This window comes from Dromiciops gliroides, chromosome 1 (assembly GCF_019393635.1).
Source record: "Dromiciops gliroides isolate mDroGli1 chromosome 1, mDroGli1.pri, whole genome shotgun sequence".
NCBI lineage: Eukaryota > Metazoa > Chordata > Mammalia > Microbiotheria > Microbiotheriidae > Dromiciops > Dromiciops gliroides.
This window is the reverse complement of record NC_057861.1, coordinates 335,108,321-335,132,035: the sequence shown is the minus strand read 5'-3', so window position 1 is coordinate 335,132,035 and position 23,715 is coordinate 335,108,321. Positions and strand designations below refer to the sequence as shown.

Below are 23,715 nucleotides of genomic sequence, written 5' to 3'. Positions count from 1 at the left end.
TGTTATTGTTGAGAATAGTTGTCTTTCACAGTTCTTTATGAAACAGTATTGCTGTCTCTGTGTACAACGTTCTCTTGGTTCTGCTCACTTCACTATGCATCACTTGATACAAGTCTTTCCAGGCCTTTCTGAAATCATCTTGCTTATAATTTCTTATAGCACCATAATATTCCATCACCATTATATACCACGGCTTGTTTAGCCATTCCCCTATTGATAGGCATTCCTTTGATTTTCAATTCTTGCCCACCATAAAAAGAGCTGCTATAAATATTTTTTGTACAAATAGGTCTTTTCTCTCTTTTTTTTTTTTTGGATGGAGGACTCATCTTTTTTAAAGCTAGTATCTCCTATGGCACAAAGCCGTTCACTTGTATATTTTTAAAGCATTTGTGGTCTCATAAATGTGGGTACCTAGTAGTACAGATTATTACCCATCCACAGCTTTTCATACTTTGTGACTCTTGTCTGTGTCTTGCAAATTCTCCCCCAGAAGTCTACCAAGTGTATTGGGGAACCTTCATCTAAATTGCTTTAACATTGTGTGGCTACCAGTGAAGCATGCAGGCTCTTTACCTTGTTATAGCTTTAGAACTAAAAGGGACCTTAGCAGTCATCTGGTTCAGTCTCCTCATTTTCTAGATGAGTAAACTATGACCCAGAAAAGTTAAGTGACTTACTTGTTCATGGTCACAGAGTTAGCAGAGCTGGTTGACTCCACATCCAGTGCTCTTTTCACTATACTGTGAAGCACCTAGAGATGGCATGTCTTTACTTCTCTTTTTCCCTATTCCATTTCTAAGCCAGATAATAAACTGAGTCTTTTCCCACTGAGGGAAAATATGGACTGTCTTTAGACCAGGAGTTTTTAGCCTGGGGTCGGTGAACTTTTTTTTTTAAATGCATTTAAGAATTTTTTTTTTTTAGTGAGGCAATTGGGGTTAAGTGACTTGCCCAGGGTCACACAGCTAGTAAGTGTTAAGTGTCTGAGGCCGGATTTGAATTCAGGTACTCCTGACTCCAGGGCCGGTGCTCTATCCACTGCGCCATCTAGCTGCCCCAAGAATGTATTTTTATAACTGTATTCTAATACAGTTGATTTCCTTTGTAAATTCCATGTAATTTATTTTAAGCATTTAAAAACATTCTGAGAAAGGGTCCATAGGCTTCACCTAACAACTATAGAGTTCTATTGCACAAAAAGGTTAAGAACCCCTGCCTTAGACATAATATTTTTAACAAATATAGATTCAATATTTTTCTTGATTGAAGAAACTGTTTTGTGTTTATAGAAGCCAAGAGCATTCTAGTTCTTTTTATTATGAAGTTAAAAGACAAAATGGTAATTGGCTTTTTTTTTTGAAGTGGGAAAGAATGTGGCAGCATTGGGATAGATTTTTTAAAAGTTTATGAACTCATTTAATTCTTTTTTAATCATTTAAAATCACTTAACATCATTTAAAATTCTTTTTTAAGAACTTGGGAATCTGGAAGAGGAAACTATCATGTTTATCTTACCCTGTATTACATACTTTGTGTCTGTTCAATTGTACTATTAACTGAAGCTTTCTTGTACCCATTTAACAATTAGAAGTGGGATGTTTTAATCTCTACCACTTCCTTAGTGACCAGCCCAAATCCTTTTCTGGTGGTATGATGATACCACTCTGTGTGTGTGTGTGTGTGTGTGTGTGTGTGTGTGTGTGTGTGTGTGTGTGTGTGTGTGTACACCTATTATTAAAAAATGTTATTGTCATTCAACACAAACATTAAACATTTACAGTGTTTAGAATATTCTATTGGGGTAGATAGCAAGTTTAGGTAAGGCTCATTCCTGGTTCTAGTACTGCATTTGGTAAAGTCATTACTACATGTGGTGAAATCAGGGTGAAAGGATGGAACAAAAGAAGCCCAGGGTGGAGACTGTTGATGAATGAAGATAGTTAAGAAGAGTAGTGACTGGTTATGTTCTTCAATTCAAAAAATATTTAATGTGTTTCTTTCAATAATGTCCAAGGAACTTGGAATGCAAAGAAAAAAGAAACAGTGTTTGCTTTCAAAAGAGTTTACGTTCTATTGGTAGGGAGGGGTCAGAGACACGGCATATACAGGTAAGAGCAACTTGGAGGAATCAGGATTGGATTCACATAGAAGTGGTAGAAATGAACTGGGCCTTGAAGGAAACTAAAGATTCTCACTCACCTTTCCTAATCCCTTCAAAGTGTTGCCCTGTATTTTGTTTTTAAAGTTGTTGAGTCATGTCCATCTCTTCTTGACCCCATGGACTATAGCATGCCAGACTTTAAATCTTCTACTATCTCTTGAAGTCTGTCCAAGTTTATGTTCATTGTTTTCACGATTCTATCTAGCCATCTTTTCCTCTGCCATCTGTCCCTTTTTCAGTTTGCCTTCAGTCTTTCCCAACATCAACTTTCAGCTTCAGTATTTGACCTTCCATCGAACAGCCTGAATGAATTTCAACTGATTTGATCTCCTTGCTGTCCAAGGGACTCTGAAGTCTTTTCTAGCATGACAGTTTGAAAGTGTTAATTCTGTGGCACTCAGTTTTCCTTATAGTCCAACTCTCACAGCCATACACTGCTACTGGAAAAACCATAGCTTTGACTATATGGACTTTTGCTAACAAGGTGATGTCTCCTCTTTTTAGTATGTTGCCCAGATTTGCCATAGTGTTCCTTCCAGGGAGCAAGTGTTTTTTTTAATTTAATGGCTGTAGTCCACAGCTGCAGTGACCTTTGAGCCCAAGAATATAAAATCTGATACTGCTTCCATTTTTTTCTCCTTCTATTTGCCAGGAAGTAATGGGACCAGTTGCCAAGGTTTTTGGATATTAAGCTTCAAGCCAGCTTTTACATGCTTTTACACTCTTAAAGAGACTTACTAATTCCTCTTCACTTTCTACCATCAGAGTTGTATTGTCTGCATGTCTGATTGTTGATATTTCTCCAGATAGACTTAATTCTAGCTTTTGATTCATCCAGCCTGGAATTTTGTATGATGTACTCTTCATATAAGCTAAATAAATAAAGTGACAGTGTTACCGTACTCTTCCAATCTTAAACTAATCAGTTATTCCATGTTTAGTTCTAACTGTTACTTCTTGGCCCAGTATACAGGTTCCTCAGGAGACAAGATTATCTAGTATTCCCATCTCTGAGGACTTGCCACATTTTGTTGTGATTCACACAGAGAAATTTTAGTGTAGTCAGTGAAGCAGAAGTAGATGTTTTTCTGGAACTCTTGCTTTCTGCATAATCCAGCAAATGTTGGCAATTTGGTCTTTAGTTCCTCTGCCTCTTTGAAAACCAGCCTGCTCTTCTGGTAATTCTCTATTTACATATTACTGAAACCTAGCTTGCAGAATCTTTTTTTTTTTTTTTTTTTTTGGGCAGGGCAATGAGGATTAAGTTACTTGCCTAGGGTCACACAGCTAGTAAGTGTCAAGTGTCTGAGGCCAGATTTGAACTAAGGTTCTCCTGAATCCAGGGCCAGTGCTCTTTCCACTGCACCACCTAGCTGCCAATAGCTTACAGAATCTTAAGCATAACCTTGTTGTCATGTAAAATGAGTGCAATTATTTGGTAATTTGGACATTCCTTGGCGTTGCCCTTCTTTAGAATTGTTACCTAAAAGAATTTTTACCAATCCAGTGTCCACTGTTGTATTTTCTAAATTTGCTGGCATTTTGAATGTAGCACTTTAACAGTATCATCTTTTAGGGTTTTAAATAGCTCAGCTGGAATTCCATCACCTCCACTATCCTTATTGTTAGTAATGCTTCCTAAGGCCTACTTGACTTCATTCTCCAGGATGTCTGGCTATAGATTGGTAAACACACCATTGTGATTATTGGTGACTTTAAGGCAGTGCAAAAAGCAGAAAAATTTCCGGATGTGGAATTAGGAAAGATCTAGATTTGAATCTTGACTTTGATCTATAATGTCACAACCATATAATTGTTGTATGACTAATGCTGTTTGCTTGCCTTGGCTTACTTTAAGAGAGAATTTATAAAACCCAGCTTCTGCAGAAAACCTTTCCTTTTCAACTGCTAATGTCTTCTCTTACAAATTACCTTTAATCTTTATCTGTTTATATCTTGTATATACATAGTTGTTTGCATGTTCTCTTCTCCATTTGAATGTGAGCTTCTTGAGAGAAGGAATTTTTTTCTTTGTAACCCTACCATTTTAAGTCCTTAATAAGTGCTTGCTGAATGACTGACTGAGTAGAAAATGAGAATAATAATACTTGTAATACATCACAGGGTTGTTGTAAGACAGGCATTTTGCTAACCATAGAAAGTTGCATATAGGTTATTTTTATTGTTAAGATTATTTCTTGACAGTGTATTGATTCTGGGCATTGTTTATCTTCTTGCTTCAGTTTCATCTTTTTAGCTAAGGCCAGCCCTTTTTTGAATCTTGATTCTGACATTTAAGGTATTGTAAATTTGTAAAGTATATTTTCTCTGTATTCACCTGAGTCTTTAATAAAATGTTCCATAGGAAGAAAAACAAAGCATCTTCTGTTAAATATATCAAAAAGTTCTTTATATATTGGCATTAATCAATTAATTTATTTAAAACATTTATTAAGTACTTAGTAAGTATAAGCTTTTGGATCAGAGAAATGCTATTTCTTCACATGCTCTTCTGTCCTCTTCCACTTGCTAGAGACCCTTCCTTCCTGCAGGGCACAGAGAGACCTTTCATGCTCCCTATCTCCTATCTCCTGAGTCTGATGTGCCCACAGAGAACTGGATAAGAGAGAAACACCTTTATCAGCTACCTTCTTCCACCCCTCTCCAGCAGTCCCAAATACTTAGAACTCCAAACTTAGACCATACTTCTAGTGATGTTAATAACTCATCTGAATTCATCTATCAGTGATTAACAAAATCCTAACCAACATACCCTCCTGATTCCAGTGATTCTGAATTCCAGGTGTCATCATTCAAACCTTTCCTTCCTTATAAGGTAAAGAATGTAAATATTACAGTCAGGCCTATTTTATAGATGCAGAAACAGACTGTGGAACTACCTAGCTTCATTTCTCACGGTCACAAAGCTAGTATCTGAAAAGGCATTCAAACCCAGATCACCTTACTCCAACCAAGTTCAGCAGTTCTTCCAATATGACACTGTTATCTTTAAATGTCTTTTTTATAAGGGAAATTTTTGAAAGAGAGAAAATGGTTTACACTGTGTTAAAATATAAGCACTTTAAAAAATCTCCATTTAAAAAAGGTTCTTGGTAGAATTCTAGTGTCCAGTAACATGATCTTCTGGGTTATGCTTCCTCCTGATTAGACTAGGGAATGACTAGGGATCTTTATAGCTTTTTTCCCCCCTACCACCCAAGAGTACTCAGAATGATCAGACTGAAACTCAAGTTAAGACCTGGACAGCATGAGAGATGGCAAAAGTAAAGAGAGATTTCTATCCCTCTTCAAGTTATCTAACCCTGAGAGGAGAATGAACCCCAATAGGTTAGATGGTTCTCTCCTTTTGGTCTGCAATTCAGGTTGCTCACTAAATACTGAAACTAATATTTTGAGAGAATGTAACTTTAAATGAATCAGGTAATGAAATGCTATTAACTGAAAAACTGTTTTGGTACATACAGTAACACATTAAGGGATATAACAGTTTGAAATAGGCTTAGGAGTAAAATAGAACAATTTAAAACAGAGTGAGGAACACTTCTGAAGATTGATTTAAAAGAAAGAGTATCTTTAACCCATTTAAGGTAATATAACCTTCACATGGTAATTCACTGAGTCTAAGAATTAAGAAATCAGGGGCTTCAGATATAACTAATTCTTTGAAAGTCATTTGAATCCTGTCAGGAAATAACAGGAAGAATTCACTATCCATAAAACATCAAAATAGAATAGAATCCTGCTCCTTGGAAACCAAAGAGAATGGTTGCATAAACTCATTTTCTTGACTTTCTTTTGACTTTTCTTTCTTTTTCATCTTAATAGGTCTTCCATGGGAAGTTTTGTATTTGTGCGATAGCAAAAATGTATATAGACATACCTCGGGTAATATTGTGAAGCCCCCTTGTGTCATTAACTAATTGTCTGGTAACAAATTATAGCATTGTTACTGTGGAGCTAACCATGTTTGTCTTAGGTAGTTTTATTTCCTGTAGCATTTTCATGGAAGCAGTGCTGTGCTGTTAAAGCATTCATCCCTGTGTGAATATTTTGTTAAGGCCTACCCTTATAGAGGGGAAAATATTCATAAATAAGCGTGAGTGAGGGGCTAAGAAAGTGCTTTGTGAGGTCCAGGGTAGGTGATAGTGTCGTTTCAGACTTGGGGGGATGAGAATAGACTTTGCTGGGATGATATTTGATTTGGATTTTAAGAAAAGGTTAGGGTGTTAGTAGCCTTAGTTTGGGCGGTAGAGGGAAAGAGAAGAGTGTGTGTGGAATTAGTGACTGAAGCATTTCAGGAATAGAACATCATATGTAAAAGCACAAAGCCTGAAAAGCTGATGTTACCACAGGTATGCTTGTTATTTTTTAGCTATAAAACCTTGTATTCTGAATGATTAAAAACAGGGTAGGTGAAGTTATGGTAAAAGTAGAAGGGAGGGGCAGCTAGATGGCGCAGTGGTTAAAGCACCGGCCTGGATTCAGGAGTACCTGAGTTCAAATCCTGCCTCAGACACTTGACACTTACTAGCTGTGTGACCGTGGGCAAGTCACTTAACCCCCATTGCCTTAAAAAAAAAAAAAGTAGAAGGGAGATGTATCATTGATAATTTGAGTGCAGTTAGTATAAACTTAGGCTGAGAATTGATCTGTCTGGAGTTATTTTAAATGGGGTATCTCTTACTACTTCTTGCAGGGTTTTCTTTGTGATATAGGAATGCTGATGATTTATATGAATTTACTTTATATTCCCCTACTTTGCTAAAATTATTGTTTCAACTAACATTTTATTTATCTTTGGAATTTGCCAAGTATATCATCGTATTGTCTGCAAAAAGTGTTTTATCATCTCATTTCCTATTCAGATCCCTTCTGTTTCTTTTTCTTCTTATTGTTATTGTTAGTATTTCCAATATAATATTGAATAATATTGGCTACAGTGGGCATCATAGTTTTATACTCAATGTTACTGGGAAGGCTTCTGGTTTACCCCCATTATAGGTAATGCTTTTGCTGATGGTTTTAGGTGAATTTTTTTATGAATTTAAGGAAAAATCTATTTATACCTATACTTTCAAGTGTTTTTTGAGTATTATGCTTTATAAAAAAGCCTTTTCTGCATATATTGATATAATCTTATGATTTATTACTTTTATTATTGATATGATAAATTATGTTCATAACTTTTCTCATGTTAAACCATCCCTGCATTCCTAGTATAAATCCCACTTGGTCATCCTGTATAATTTTTGTAATATACTGTTGTAATCTTTTAGTTAACATTTTACTTGGGATTTTTGCATCCATATTTATTAATGAAATTGGTCTATAATTTTCTTTCTCTGTTTTTACTCTTCCTGGTTTAGGTATCAGGATCACATCTGTTTCATAAAAGGAGTTTGGCAGGACCCCTTTTTTGACTATTATTCCAAATAATTTATTTGATATTGGAATTAGTTGGTCTTTAAATGTTTGATAGAATTCACTTGTAAAATCCATCTGTTCCTGGTACTTTTTTCTTAGAAAGCTCATTTATGGCCTGCTCAATTTCTTTTTCTAAAATAGCCCTATTTATATATTCTATTTCTTTTTCTGCTAGTTTAGGCAGTTTATTATATTTTTGTAAACATTCATTTGACTGAAATTGTTAAATTTATTGGCGTATAATTGGGCAAAATAACTCCTTGTAATTGCTTTGATTTCATCTTCATTAGTGGTTTATTCACCCTTTTCATTTTTTAATACTAGGTTCTCTTCTCTCTTTAAAAAAATCATACTAACCGGGGGCATCTAGGTGGCACAGTGGATAGAGCACCGACCGTGGACTCAGGAGGACCTGAGTTCAAATTTGGCCTCAGACACTTAACACTCACTGGCTGTGTGACCCTGGGCAAGTCACTTGGTTCCAATTGCCTCACCAAAAAAAATCATACTAACCAACAGTTTATTTTATTGTTGGTTTCCCCCCCCACAAAACCAGCTCCTAGTTTTATTTATTAATTCACTGGAATTTTATGCTCTGTTTAATTAATCTTGATTTTATTAATTTTTAGGATTTCTAATTTAGTGTTTAATTGGAGATTTTTAGTTTGTTCTTTTTCAAGTTTTTAAAGTTGTATACCCAATTCATTGGTCTGCTCTTTCTCTGTTTTATAAAATATAAAGTATAAAATACTGTACCTGAGAATATACCTGCCAAAGCAAACACAGGAAATATATGAACAAAATATTTTTAAAAGCTTTATGCAAATACAATCTGATTTAAATAATTGGAGAAATAGTAATTGTTCATGTGTGGGCAGGGCCAATATAATAAAAATGACAATTTTACCAAATTTAATTTATATATTCAATGCCATCCCAATTAAATTATCAAAAATTTGTTTTTATGAATTAGAAAAAAATAATAAAATTCATTTGTAAGAACAAAAGGTCAAGAATATCAAAGTGAAAAAATGTAAAGGATGAGATTTAGCAATACTAGCTCTTAAACTATATTTATCATAAGATAATAATTATCAACCCTATTTGGTACTGGCTAATAAAAAGAATAGTAGATCAGTGGAATGGAATAGACATATAATTTGCAGCAGCAAATGAGTATAGTAACCTTATGTTTTACAAGTGTAAAAACTTAAGTTTTGGGGATAAGAATTCATTATTTGGTAAAATTTATTGGGAAAGCTAAAGAAGCAGTATGACAGAAATTGGGCATAGACCAATATCTTAGATCATTTATCAAGATAAAGTCAAAGTGGATATATGACCTAGATATAAAGATATTACAAGAAAATTTGAAGAGCATGGGACATATTACCTATCAGGCTTATGAACAATTTATGAATAAATGAGATAGAGAGCAGTGTGAGGTATAAAATAAATAATTTCTATTAAATTAAATTAAAATTTTTTAGTATAAATAAAATAAATGTAGCCAAGATCAGAAGGAAAACAGAAAATTAGAGGGCTGGTTATAGATAGCTTCTCAAGAAAAGGTCTGTTACTTCAAATATATAAAGAACTTTGTCAAATTTATAAAAATATAAGTCATTCCCTGGTTGATAATATGAACAGTCAGTTTTCTAATGAAGAAATCAAACAATTTATAGTCATATGAAAAATATTGCTTTAAATCATTATTGGTTATTGAAATGGAAATTAAAACACCCCATAGATACCATTTTACACCTATCAGATTGGCTAAAGTGATTGAAGAAGAAAGTGGCAGATGTTGGAGGGGACGTGGAAAAATTGGGACACTTATTCACCGTTGGCGAAATTATGAACTGATCTAACCATTTTGGACAGTATTCTGGAATTATGCCATAAGAGTTATTAAACTGCTATATCCTTTGACCCAGGAATACTACTACTAGATCTGTTTCCAAAGATGATTAGGGAAAAAGGAAAAGAACTTATATGTTCTAAAGTATTTATGGTAACTCCCTTTGTGATGGCAAAGAACTGGAAATTGTGAGGATGCCTGTCAGTTGGGGAATGGCTAAACAAATTGTGGTATATGATTGTGATGGAATACTAGTATGCTATAAGAAAGGATGAGCTCAATGATCTTAGAAAAACATCGATTGACATGCATGAAATAATGAAGAGCAAGATGAGTAGAACCAAGAGAACAGTGTATTCAGTAACAGCAATATTGTTTTAAGAACACCTTTGAGCAAGTAATTTCGATTATTATAAATACCCAAATGAACTACAAAGGACTTGTGAAGGAAGATGCTATGTACAGCTAGAGAAATAACTGATAAAAAGGATTATATATAGAATGATTTTACATATTTATACACATTTGTGTCTAATGATAACCATCAGTAGGTGGAGGGGAGGAAAAAAGTTATATCTCTATTATATGTTTATAAGGAATAGAAAATTGTACATAATAAATTTGCGATTTCATGCATAATCATCTTTCCCCCATTCTATGTTATAGAAATGCTTGTTTTGGGGCAGCTAGATGGTGCAGTGGTTAAAGCACCGGCCTTGGATTCAGGAGGACCTGAGTTCAAATCCGGCCTCAGACACTTAACACTTACTAGCTGTGTGACCCTGGGCAAGTCACCCCCATTGCCCTGCAAAAAAAAAAAAAAAAAAGAAATGCTTGTTTTATTTCTTAAGTTCAGAATAAAATAAAATTTTTAAAATTGACCTGAAATATTTTTAGTATTTTGTAAAAGCATAAGTCCATAAATATTTGCTTTTTTAGGCTATTTTTTGGTATTTAAGTTATTCTTTTAAAATTTAAAAAAAATTTAAATTTAAAAATTTTTCAATTTTTAAATCATAAAAGTATTTTATTATTTTCCAGTTATATGTAGAGATAGTTTTCAACATTTGTTTTTATAAGATTTCTAGTTCCAAATTGTTCTTTCTCCCTCCCTTCCCTCCCCCCTCCCCAAGACGGCAAGCAATCTGATATAGGTTATATATCTATATATATATCTATATATCTATAACCTATAACCTATATCAGATTGCTTTATATACTATACACACACACACACACACACAATCACATTAAACATTTCTACATTAGTCATGTTGTAAATGAAGACCATGTATCTAGATTGCACAGTTATTTTTTCTGGATGTGGAGGGTATTTTCCATCATTAATCTTTTTAGGCTAATCTTAATATAACTTTATACAAGACAATGTTTGCCTATAGATTTTTGAACTTTGATTCTCAAATGAGATGTTAATGTCCCCTAAATATTTTCTTTATGACTGCTCTCTGTCTCTGTCTCTCTGTTAAAGGCAATTGGGGTTAAGTGACTTGCCCAGGGTCACACAGCTAGTAAGTGTCTGAGGCCCAATTTGAACTCCAGGCCTCCTGACTCCAAGGGCTGTGCTTTATCCATCGTGGCACCTAACTGCTCCAGTTTTTTATTTTCTTTTTAAAAAGATCAAAGCAAATGAAATTAATTACCCCAAAGGCACCAGTCTTTCTAATAGAAAGTACAGAAAGTACATAGTACTTTCTCAGAGATTTACAGATTGTGAGTGAGAACAGGAAAAGTTACAACTACATCATCTAACTGTTGTCTTTGTGACATTCTGAGGCAGGTCTAAAGATCTAAAGGAATTTATGGCAAAATTCTCAGGAGAGGACAATTCGAATTCACCTCGATTTCAATTTAGCTTGATTTTATAAGCCTTAAGTGTCAATAATGTATAAAACATAAGACTATGCCACAAGTTATTTTGCAAAGAGAGATCTGGGTAAATTGAGTCATAAAAACCAGTAAATGTCCTGCCCTGTCTAATGGGTGCTTTCACAGTTTAGGAAAGGATAGGAAAATTTAGCAGTGTTTACATAAATGAAGTTGAAACACATAACCATTTTTATGTTACTCTGGTCCTTTGCATGAGTACATTTTAGGAGGGGGTAATTACAGCTATAGGATAGTGCCTCGAATTTATAATTTTATTTAGCTATTATGAATCTACTAGAATAAATATTGAACTAAATTAAAGCAGTAAGTTATTCCAGGAAATTGAAATGCACTTGAATTATTCATTGGAGAATAGTACATTCAGAAGTAGATTTAGTGGGCTAGTTTTGGTAATATTAAATTTTTGTGACTAAAAAAAATTGGACGATTATTTTGTCGAGATTATAAAACTGATGACCATCGCCATGATAATGACTGAATTCCTACTCATAAAGCTCACCTTAACTTTTTCCTCTAGGAATCTTTGATTCCTTTTTTAATGTTCTGATAGTGGAAAAAAAGGAGTTTTTTCCTCTCTCACATTATCTGTGGGATGTTGTATGCATTTTATACTTTTGATAGCCGTATAAATATTGATATGTGTGCCATATCCCTAGACTAGATTATAAGTTTTATGAAACCTTTGTGTATGGCTTATTTCAGTATTGTATTCCTTTTAGCTCCTAGCGTAGTGATCCATTTCAAATAATATAGATTTCTATTTTTGCCCTGTAAAATTAATAATTCAACTATCAAGCAAAAAAAAAGTTTCCTTGTTTTGCCCAAATCACACATATTCTTCTAAGGTTTTCTTAGTATTCTAATATAGATTGTTCCATTACTAAAGGGAAAGTTTCAAAGACTTATGGAGGGTAAATATAGCAATATTGTTCATTTCTCTGAGAAGGAAATGAGGAAATACATGAATGTATAACTTGCTTACTAAATGAAACCTTTCTAAAAATTGAAAAGCAGTAAAAATTGAATTTTTTCATTGTTACTATATAGGCATTCAGTATTGTACAGTGACTTTTTTGTTTCAGGCACAATTCCATCTTTGAATTCATTTATTATGAATGTGTCATTGGCCAAAGTAGTTAAAAAAATGGATTTAATGACTCAGCAATATTACTAGTAGGTCTGTACCCCCAAAGAGATCAGAGAAAAAGGTCCATATGCACAACGAGTATAGCAGCTCTTTTTGTGGTAGCAAAGAATTGAAAACTGATGGGATGCCTTTCAGTTTAGGAAAAACTGAACAAGTTTTGGTGTGTTTATGTTAAGGAATACCATTGTGCTATAAGAAATGACAATGGGAATGGTTTCAGAGAAACCTACGAAGACTTGTATGAACTGATGCAGTGTGAAGTGAGTAGAACCAAGAGAACAATTTATAGACAACTTTTTTTCTCAAATTTTAAATTTTTATTTATTTTTAACATTCATTAAAAAAAATTTGCGTTGCACATTTTCTCCTTCCTTCTTCCCCTACCCACTGAGAAGTCAAGCATTATGAAACCCATTGTGCACGTGAAGTCATGCAAAACATTTCTGTGTTAACCATGTTGGGGGGAAAACCCAAGAAAAATAAATGGAAAAAGCTATGCTTTAATCTGCAATCAGAATTATTGGTTCTGTCTCGAGAAGTGGATAGCATTTTATATCTTGAGTCCTTTGGAATTGGGAGACAGACAACGTTGAAAGTCTTAGGAACTCTGATCAACACGATCACCAGTCACAGTTCCATAGGTCTCAAGATGAAACATGCTACTACCACCTGATAAAGAGGTGGGAGATTCTACTGCACATTGAGCCTCCCCCTCCCCTTCCCATTTCCTTTCTGTCACACACACACACACACACACACACACACACACACACACACACACACACACACACACGCCTGCACAACAGATTTTGTTTTTCTTGTTTTCTCAGTTTGGGAGGGGAGAAATGAAAGGGAAAGATTGTAGAGCAGAAAACAAAATTTGATGAAATAAAATAAAAGAGCACTTAGGTGGCTGTATGTTATTTTAGCCAGAATTTTGGGTTGGGTTTCTATTCTTGATGGAAATGTTAACCAGCCAGAAATATCAGAATGAAGCCTCCAAATTGGCATTCAAAAGGACATTGAAAAACATTACTTCTATCTATAAAATCCAGGTAATAAAGAGCTACACTTTTCTCCCTATGATAATGTTGGCTATGTGTTACAAATTGTATCTCTTCACTGTCCTACAAAGGAATAATTGAATATTGTTTCCCAGGGGAAATTTTTTTAACATTAATTTTTCTTAATTGAACCTGATTTCAAAAAATTTATAATAGCTTAGAAGAGAGGTTGGATGGCAGTATCAGGATTTAAATCTCAGTGAGTAGAATGAGAAACAAATCCTATAAGATGAAGTATAGGTGGCATAATGAATAGAGCATTTTAGTGGCTGAATATTAGGAAGACTTGAGTCTTGCCTTTGACACTTACTCTGTGTGTGACCTTGGTGAGTATTTCATTCCTGGAATACTCTCTCCTTATCTTCATCTCCTAACTTCCCTTGGCTCCTCATGTTCCATCAGATGCCTTTCCTTATTTCCCTTACTACTAGTACTTTCCTTCTACTGTTACATTGAATTTGTCCTGCATATATCTTGTTTGTTTCTAGTTGTTTCTATGTAGTCTCCTCTATTAGTCTATGAACTCCTTGAATTCATGCTTAATCTTTGGCCTTTCTCCTCCATTAGACCACTAAGTCCTTGAAAGCATGCATTGTCTTTTGCCTTCCTTTGTATCCCCAGCACTTAGCATTGTGCTTGGAACTTAGTAGGCGCTTAATAAATCCTTGTTGACCAACTTACTGATTGTGGGAAAAGCAATGACTTCTTGAGTCATAGGACCTAGATTCAGATCCTGCATCTGATTATTCTTGACTGATCTTGGTCAAGTCACTTAATTGTCCACAGGGGCAGCTAGGTGATGCAATGGATAGAGCTCTGGTCCTGGATTCGGGAGGACCTCAGTTCAAATCCAGGCTCAAGAAACTTGACTCCTATTAGCTGTGTGACCCTTATTGCCTCAAACATCTGAGGGTCATCTTCAGTCATCCTGATGTTTGTCTTGCCACTGGACCTAGATGGCTCTGGAGGAGTGAGGCTGGTGACTTTGCACAGCCCTGCCTTAAATACAATTCACTGCAAGTCATGTCATCACCTCCTGATGTCATGGTCCTCTTCCAGAACGAAGGACAAACAACAACAATCTCCCTGGACCTTAGTTTTCCAACCTAAAATAGGGGATTGGACTATAAGAGATGTCATTAATTTAAATCCCCTATTTTACAGGTGAAAAAACTGAAGCCCATAGAGGTTAAATAACCTGCTCATAGTTTATACGGGTCAGTTTACACAATCCTGATAGTAAGTATCAGGACCAAGATTTTTTTGCCGGGGGTGGGGGGGCACTGAGGGTTAAGTGACTTGCCCAAGGTCACACAGCTAGTAAGTGTCAAGTGTCTGAGGTCGGATTTGAACTCAGGTCCTCCTGAATCCAGGGCTAGTGCTTTATCCACTGCACCACCTAGCTGCCCCCACAGGACCAAGATTTTGAACCCAGATCCTTTATACTAATTCCAGTGTTCTTTCCTCCTAGCCAACATACTCTTGAATTAAATGACCATTTTCTTCAAAGGTTCCTGTTATTTCCATTTCTTCTTTTGTTTAGAATCTAATCCAGAGTAACAGTTCCCTTCTTGTTTTCTTTTACTTCCTAAACCAGATTTTCATCAGGACAATTTAAGGATTTCTAGCATGATTTATTTTGAGAGAAGGACCTCATGTTCTTGGATTTAGAATTTAAGCATGGCTTCATATCCTTGCTCTGATGCATATTCACTGTCATCCATTGTCCAATACTTAATCTCTTTGACCCAATTTTCTTTTTTTTTCTTTTTTTGGTGAGGCAATTGGGGTTAAGTGACTCGCCCAGGGTCACACAGCTAGTAAGTGTTAAGTTTCTGAGGCTGGATTTGAACTCAGGTCCTCCTGAATCCAGGGCCGGTGCTCTATCCACTGCACCACCTAGCTGCCGCCCAGTTTTCTTACATATAAAAGGTGTAATTCTTTAACAGCCTCTCAGATGATGTATACCAAAACAATGTACCCAAATTGTTTTATTAATCTTCAGATACTAAATAAACCTGTTATTTTGATGATAATTGATGGTTAGATAATCTGACGTCAGCATTATTCCTTATTCCAGTGTCAGTTTTTTGGTGTTATGTATCAGGAAATCACAATCTATTTCCTCCTCCTATCAGGATGGACTTTGATTGGATCCATGATCTCACTGATATGGATACTCCCTCCACAAAGAGAATAATAATGGCATTAATAGAAACTGACATGCATATAGTGATTTAAAGTTTACAAACCTTTAACTACATCGTCCAGTTTTGTGCATTTGTGGGATTTGGAGACCCTTACCAGTAGGTAGGAAATTTATTGACTAAGAAGTATTATCCCAAAGGACTAGAGAAATATTCTTGAGTGTGATTTCTCATGATTTTGTAGCACGTAACAGTCATGGAGGTGGTTATTTTGGTCAGAGAATTTATCAGTGCCAATTTTACTTATTCAGCAAGCATTTAATAAGAGTCTGCTTTGTGCTAGGCATTGGGGATACAAAAAGATTAAAGACTGTGAATTCAAGGAACTTATTATCTTCCAAAGCAGGATCCAACATTTACATGCATAGACGAAACAAGCACAAAATTATAGATCTGCATAATTGTCAAGTGGTAGCCCTACTTAACCGAACAGGTATCCTTACATTGGTTGTCTTTGCAGTGTTTCAATCATATCAGAGAAGTTCCTCTTTTTCCAACCTATCAGTTTGGATTAGTATTCACTTTACAAAGGTTAATTTCTTAGGCATATTTTCCCTTTTGAATAAATGGTTTAGAGTCCAAGATTGAATTTATACAAATATTTATTTAATAGTAAATTAGACTTAAGGAATACAGTGGTATATTATGTAGTATAGGGGAAAAATTGCTTGTAGCTTAATAATACTACTTAAGCTCCTTTTTATGCTTTTGTGTTTAATATGCTTCTAAAGAGGAATTATGACTTTAGATCAGTTGTAGTATCTATATTTAATTTATAAACCAAAACAACACAACTGTTTTATGTCAATAAAAGAAATGCCATTCCTTAAGATTTTTCTATAAAAAATTGTCACGTGTTTTGAAGCTTATTTTGAATATAAAGTTGATTGGAAAAAAAGCTAAGTAGAATTCTTATGTTTCAAATACCAAAGAATGTTAATTCTTAAGTTATATTTATTGAAGTTTCAAATAAGTACCAAAATGAAATAGTACAGGATGTATATGATAACTGACACTTTGCTATAATGTCAAATGAATTACTGAGTTTGTCAAAATGTGGTATTTGTGACTTTTATAGTGTACTTTAGACTATTCATTTTTTTCTTTAAGCATAATTTAAGCTTTTTTTTTGTATCCAGGAAAAAAGGACTTTTCATTTGACCTATTTTATGATCATATAGAATCAGAAGGATCATTGTATCATAAATTAAAAACTGCAAAGACCTTAAAGGCCATCTCATCCAGTCCCCTCATTTTAGAGATTAGGAAGTAGACTCTCATAGAGGTTAAGTGATTTGCTTATGCCCTCACAGATAATAAGTGGTAAAGATAAGATTTGAACCCAGGCCCTGATTTCTGATACTTAAGTATTATTCATGAATTGCTGTGGCCTAAAAAATGTACCTGGTGGCACATCTGGTGATGAATTTCTCTGATTTAAAGCTAGAATGATTCTTGATAGACAGGCTTGAATTACATTGATTGAACTGTCCACACTCACAGATGTCCTAGCTTGATGAGACCTTTCAGTGTCTATTCTCTTTCATTTTAAAATTTAGCTTTATTTTGGTTTCAGTTCTCACCTACCTCCCCCCCCCCCTCTCTCCCCTCCCTCCCCCTCTCTTTTTCTTCTTCCCTTCTTCATTGAAAAGTTGAGAGGAACAAAACCTGTTACAATTATGTATAGTCATGCGAAACAAATTCCTGCATTAGCCATGTCAGAAAGAGACAGATGTAAACTTTATTCTATATTCCATCAGCTCTCTCTCTCTAGAGGTGGATAGCCTATTTCATCATGAATCCCTTGGAATTACTGTTGGTCACTCTCTCAATCAGAGTTAATTATCTTTACAATATTATTGTGGGAATTTTTTTCCTGCTTCTGCTCACTTTACTTTGCATCATTTCATACAAGTCTTCCATGGTTTCTCTTTCTTTATCATTTTTTTAGATTCTATTCTCTATTAGCTTATATGGAGTCTTTCAGAATCCAAAATTGCCTCCATGTTATAATGAGACATGAATGTAGGCCTTTAGTGGAGTTCGTAGATGTGGGTATACACAGAGAACTAATCAATCAATATACAGAAAACATATTTGCAAGGTGTTACTTTAGAGTTAAGAGATTGCTGTTGTTTTTATATTAAACCAACATGCTATCATAGACATAGCTAAATGACTATTCGACTTCAGAGTTACAGAACTTATGACCTCATAGTTCATCTAGTTCAACCCCTTTATTTTAAAGATGAGGAAAATGAGACACAGAGAGGCCAAGTGGCTTCCTGAAGGCTTTTGTGGCGCAGTGGATAGAGTACAGGTACTGGAATCAAGAGGACCTGAGTTCAAGTCTCACTTCAGATATTTACTAGCTGTGCAACCCTGGGCAAGTCACTTAGCCCTAATTGCCTTAAATATCCGGGACCATCTTTGGATGCCCTTTTGGTCTCCAGTGGACCCAGATGGCTCTGGAAGAGAGAGTGAGATTGGTGACCTTGCACAACAGTGCCTCACTTAAATCCAATTCAGTGCAAGTCATGACATCACCATGATGTCTTGGGTCTCTTCGAGAACGAAGGACAAACAACAGACAAACAACAACAAGAAGTTGAAATTGAAGTGATTCATACCCAGGATCTCTGGCCTGTGTTTTGTCCCCTGTAAATCATTCCTCAAATGATATTGACTCTACGTACTTACTCATTTTGGAAAATTGTACTTGAGCATTGTTATTTAGTATTGGATAAATACTGTAGAAAACATTTTAAATACTGTGATTGTTTAGTTTTAATTTCTTTTGGTCACATAGATATATTTCTTCAAATAATTACAAATGGGGGGGGGGCAGCTAGGTGGAACAATGGTTAAAGCACCAGCCCTGGATTCAGGAGTACCTGAGTTCAAATCTGGCCTCAGACACTTGATACTTACTAGCTGTGTGACCCTGGGCAAGTCACTTAACCCTCATTGCCCCACCAAAAAAAAAATTACAAATGACTTAAAAGTGAGTCATATCACTGGGAAAATTATATTGCATTTTGTCATAGGAGCTGGACTCAGAGTATAGAATAAAGTTTATGTCTGTCTCTCTGACATGGCTAATACAAAAAGACTTTAGAAAAATTTCAATTCATTCGTGTGTGTGTGTGTGTGTGTGTGTGTGTGTGTGTGTGTGTGTAAAATATTCCTTTTTTTACAGGGCAATGAGGATTAAGTGGTTTGCCCAGGGTCACACAGCTAGTAAGTGACAAGTGTCTGAAGTTGGATTTGAACTCAAGTCCTTCTGAATCCAGGGCCGGTGCTTTATCTACTGCGCCACCTAGCCGCCCCCCAAAAAGACTTTTTCGAAATGAAAAGGTTTCTTATGAAAGTAATTCTGGGAGTGCCTTGTTTCCCAAAGTTTTAATACATCTAAAAGTAATGGTCATTAAGGCTGCCCTCCTGCCTTTGACTTGTCATTTTTAAAGCTCTATAGCTAGTTTTAGGAGAGGAAGTGTGTGGGGTTAAAAAAACAGGAGTGGGGTAGATGATGCATTTTTATTCTTTTATAAATATCTAGGTTCTTTATTTGCCATTTAATTGTCTTATGCTGCACAACTTCCATTTGCCTGATACTACATAAAGTAAAGAATTAACTACCCAGGTAGACTTTCACTAAAATCCACTATAAAGACATCACTAATGCTTATGCAGTAGTTTGTAGCCTTTCCCCTTCCAATTAATATCATTAAGATCAAAATTTAATTTTTTAATGTTTTGATTTCCTTGTCAACATTATAAAATATTTTTTCTTGTCTGATGTAATTTTAAGTAATTAAGTTTAAAAGGGTATAAAACCATACATACATACATGCACACTTGTATATCTGAGGTCTTCCTTCAGAGTATTTTTTTAGATTGTTGCAATCCCAACAGTTTATAATTTTATATTTGTCTATAATTCACCTTAAGGCCATTATTATCCCCTCTCCCCCCCCACTCCCGTGAGGGTTAAGTGACTTGCCCAGGGTCATATAGTTAGTAAGTGTCAATTGTCTGAAGCCGGATTTGAACTCAGGTTCTCCTGAAACCAGGACTGGTGCTTTATCCACTGTGCCACCTAGCTGCCCAAGGCCATTATTTTTATAATGATTGATTACACATAATGAACTTTTTAGATTTGGTATTCTTGTCTAAATCATGTGAACCTGAACTTTTCTGGACTGCACTTTCCTTATCTATTTAAATGGGGAGGGGGAGTCAAGCCACATAATTTCCAAGATACAGTCCTAAGCCCTACTTTTAAGAAAATCTAGTTTGTTTTGGTAGTAAGAGGAGCCAGGTAGTACAGCAGATAGAGTACCGGGCCTGGAATCAGAAAGATTTGGGTTCACATTGGACCTCAGACACTACTAGCTATGTGACTCTGGGCAAGTCACTTAACCTCTGCCTCATTTCCTCATCTGTAAAGTGGAGATAATAATAACACCAACTCCCAGAGGCCCAAATGAGATAATAATTGTAAAGTGCTTAGCATAGTGCCTGGCTCATAGTAGGTGCTATATAAATGTTAAACTCTTAAAATTTCATAAAGCCCTTAAGATAATATTAATAAATATTGAAGTAAATTGGATTGAAATAGTTCTTAAATTAACGGTCTGCAGTTTTAAGTAGGAAGCAGTGTAAATGAAGGCATTTAAAATTAGAGCTTTAGGGTAATAATCTACTTTTAACATTTCTTGGTCAGGTTTATCATTATTATTATTATTATTATTATTATGTTTTAGTGGGGCAATGAGGATTAAGTGACTTGCCCAGGGTCACACAGCTACTAAGTGTCAAGTGTCTGAGGCTGGATTTGAACTCAGGTCCTCCTGAATCCAGGGCCGGTGCTTTATCCACTGCATCACCTAGCCGCCCCCCAGGTTTATTATTCATATAAAAATTTGAAGTGAATAGTACATTAATCTTATTTGTTTTCCTAGTTTCCTATTTTTGGTTAATTTGAAGTTTTTTGTTTTTTATTTTTCTCGTTACAGGTTGTGAAGGCGATTTCTCATGAAACTGATTTGAAGTTATCTTGGAGATATTTCTATATTTATATATTTTAAAGAATTTTTGCATTTTATTTAAAGTGCCATGAGAAAATTTGCATATTGTAAGGTGGTCCTAGCCACCTCCTTGATTTGGGTACTTCTGGATATGTTTTTGCTGCTTTACTTCAGTGACTGCAACAAATGTGATGAGAAAAAGGAGAGAGGGCTACCTGCTGGTGATGGTGAGTTAATTTTTAGAATTTTGAAAAAAATACAGCTGTGATATGTACTTAGTTGGGAAAAGTATGTACTTAATCTTTTTTTTTTTTAAATCTGTTTTTTCCAAAGAAAATGATAAGTTCTTGGCTTGGTTAGGTTTTTGATGAATTCTTTCAACAGTTAAAGGCAGGGAAGAGCAAAATATTCAGTGTTCTTAGCTATTTTCTAATTTTGTATGTTTGTCATTTTACTTAAATGTTATTCAAAATACAGCACAGTATGAAATGGTGATAAGTAGAGGTGATAGTCACTTCTTGGCCACTACTTTAAATTAAAAATATACAGAATTAGTCAATGACTAAATTTCTTAATATATGGAATCTGCTAATTCTCAGCTATCAACAGGAAAGAGCTCCCACTCATTCCAAAAGGAAAAGAAGCTCAATGATGAGAGTTCTGGAGAGGCCACTTTGCTAACTAAAATAACTTAGATCTTGCCATCTACGCCAATCATGGGATCTGGTGGTTGTTGAGAATACTATACTTTGCAAAGTAGGAGTAAAATCAGCAGGAAATCTGATAGAGGAAATAAATGTGAAGTGCAAATATAAAATGAGTCTGGATAGGTTAACAGTAGTTATCTACAAGCCACCATATATTGCAGTGCAGTCCTAGCAACTTTAGTTTTTAAATTCCATGCATTAGAACATTATGATTTCCTTAGCATATCAAGCGTTAGAATAAAAATAATTTAACATTTATTTTAGCAGTAATTCAACTGTTCAAATTTTAGATCTTTTAGTGTTGGGCTATGGAATATATAATTCAGAACTTTTTAAAGGAACTGTAGTATAGCCAGTTTTTCTGCAGAAATTTCAGTATATCTTCTATTTTAATTGAGTTTATAGTCAACTTTTTGTGGCCTGCGCTAGTGTATTCCAATCTGAGATGAACATGAGATAATTCTCTATGCATTTTTTGTTTTGTTTGTGGGAAGTTTTGTTTGTTTTTAACATTTACTCTTAACTTTGTGAGAGACAGTAGTGGTAGATATAGGGCCAAACTTGAAGAAAACTTGGGTTCAAGTCCTGCTTTTGATGCATACTCACTATGTGTTCATGGACAAATCATTTAACCTCTCAGAACCTCTAGCAACTCTAAGACAGTTACCACTAACTTCTGAATCTTTGTAAGTAAAGAGAGAATTTCCATAACTGGAGTTTCCCACACTGATGAAATCACAGATCCTCTCCACTTTCTGTCTTGATTTTAACACTTCTATTTCTGCTAATCTTTTAATTTAGAATCAAAAGCCCTTCTCATATGTGTGTATGTATATGTATGTGTGTATATATGTGTGTGTGTGTGTGTGTGTGTGTGTGCATGTGCACACATGCTCACATGTGAGCAAGTGTGACTGGAACTTAATGGCTTTACTAGGTAATAAAATTCATATACCCTTTTTCTTGTTCTCTTTCCCAGAGGGGCTGAACTTAACTTCCTTAGATTTCTTTTACTTAAAGCTCATTTTGCTTAAGGTTATTTTATTAACCATTATATTCCTTTTCAGTTTTCCATTGTGATAAACTAAAAGATAAAGAAAAAGTCAGTTTTTATATTTGCTTGTGTCAATCTTGTGTTGTTCTTGTTGTTTTTCATTCATAGTAGAGTATTTTTGTCTTCATCCTTCTATAGATCTCTAACATTTAAAGCTAGAGCTCCTCTTATTTGGATTTTTAAAAGAATACCTCCTTAACAACTATCTCTTAAATGGAAATCTAGATATCTAGTATAAATCTTGGAGTTACAGAAAACCTTAGGTTTACCAAACAACTTTTAAAAATGAAGTTAGAACTTTAAAAACATATTAAATTAATTTTCTTTATTTTTATATTTTGGTATTTGTGGAATTCACAACACTCAAGATAGATTATACTAACTGATATTTATTTTGTACTTTGTAGTTTACAGATTGCTTTTATCCCAGTTATGAAGAACTGTGTCAGGAAAAGCTTGTGAAAAAGACCAGCTAATCTCTCAATGAACTGAACAGCCATAGCTTTTAGGAAGCTTTTTTCTGACTTTCAGTTGAAATGTATGGTTTGTTGTTTGTTTGTTTGTTTTTGTAAAATTTCTCTGTTGTTACTATATTTGGAGTCTGGGGCAAAGCTCAACAAATAGGATAATCTTTCTTGTGTGATGACTTTTCAAGTACATGAATATAGCTCTCATGTATTCAGGCTCAGCTTCCCTAATCCCTTATTATACCTTCTTGTATAATTGCTCCTTACACAATTTCATGCAAGTAATACCTATAGCTGAGCACTTTTGGCTCTCATTTCATTAAACAATTCAATATTAAGTGCATACTATAGGTAAGAAATTCTAGGTGCTAAGGATACAAGAGGTCATTAAAAAGTAACCTCCTTAAAAAAATTAACCTCCTTATCATTGTGGATCTTATATTCTAATAGAGAGATATGATATGTATGTATGATATAACAAAGGTGGCACGTGATGGGGACAAAGGGCTCTAGAAAGATTTGAGGAGGGAAAGAATACTTTTAACTTCATAGTATGATGCATGTGAAGTGAGCCTTAAAGAAAGAATTCTCAAAGATAGACATGAGAAGGATAGGGAGAGCTACAAATGAATGGGAACTATCTGTGAATGTACAGCAGTGG

At 34.8% G+C, this 23,715-nt stretch overlaps 1 protein-coding gene across 2 annotated transcripts in view; it reads left to right on the top strand.

Annotated features, from left to right (window-relative positions):
- The window catches only part of GALNT1 (polypeptide N-acetylgalactosaminyltransferase 1), a 168,871-nt gene that overhangs the window by 39,479 nt on the left and 105,677 nt on the right, over positions 1 to 23,715 (top strand). For both annotated transcript variants that reach the window (XM_043989268.1, XM_043989262.1), the window contains exon 2: positions 20,815 to 21,053. In XM_043989268.1, coding sequence (XP_043845203.1) covers positions 20,915 to 21,053 — 139 coding nt within the window. In that variant the 5' untranslated portion in view covers positions 20,815 to 20,914. The remainder of the gene's footprint in view (positions 1 to 20,814; positions 21,054 to 23,715) is intronic.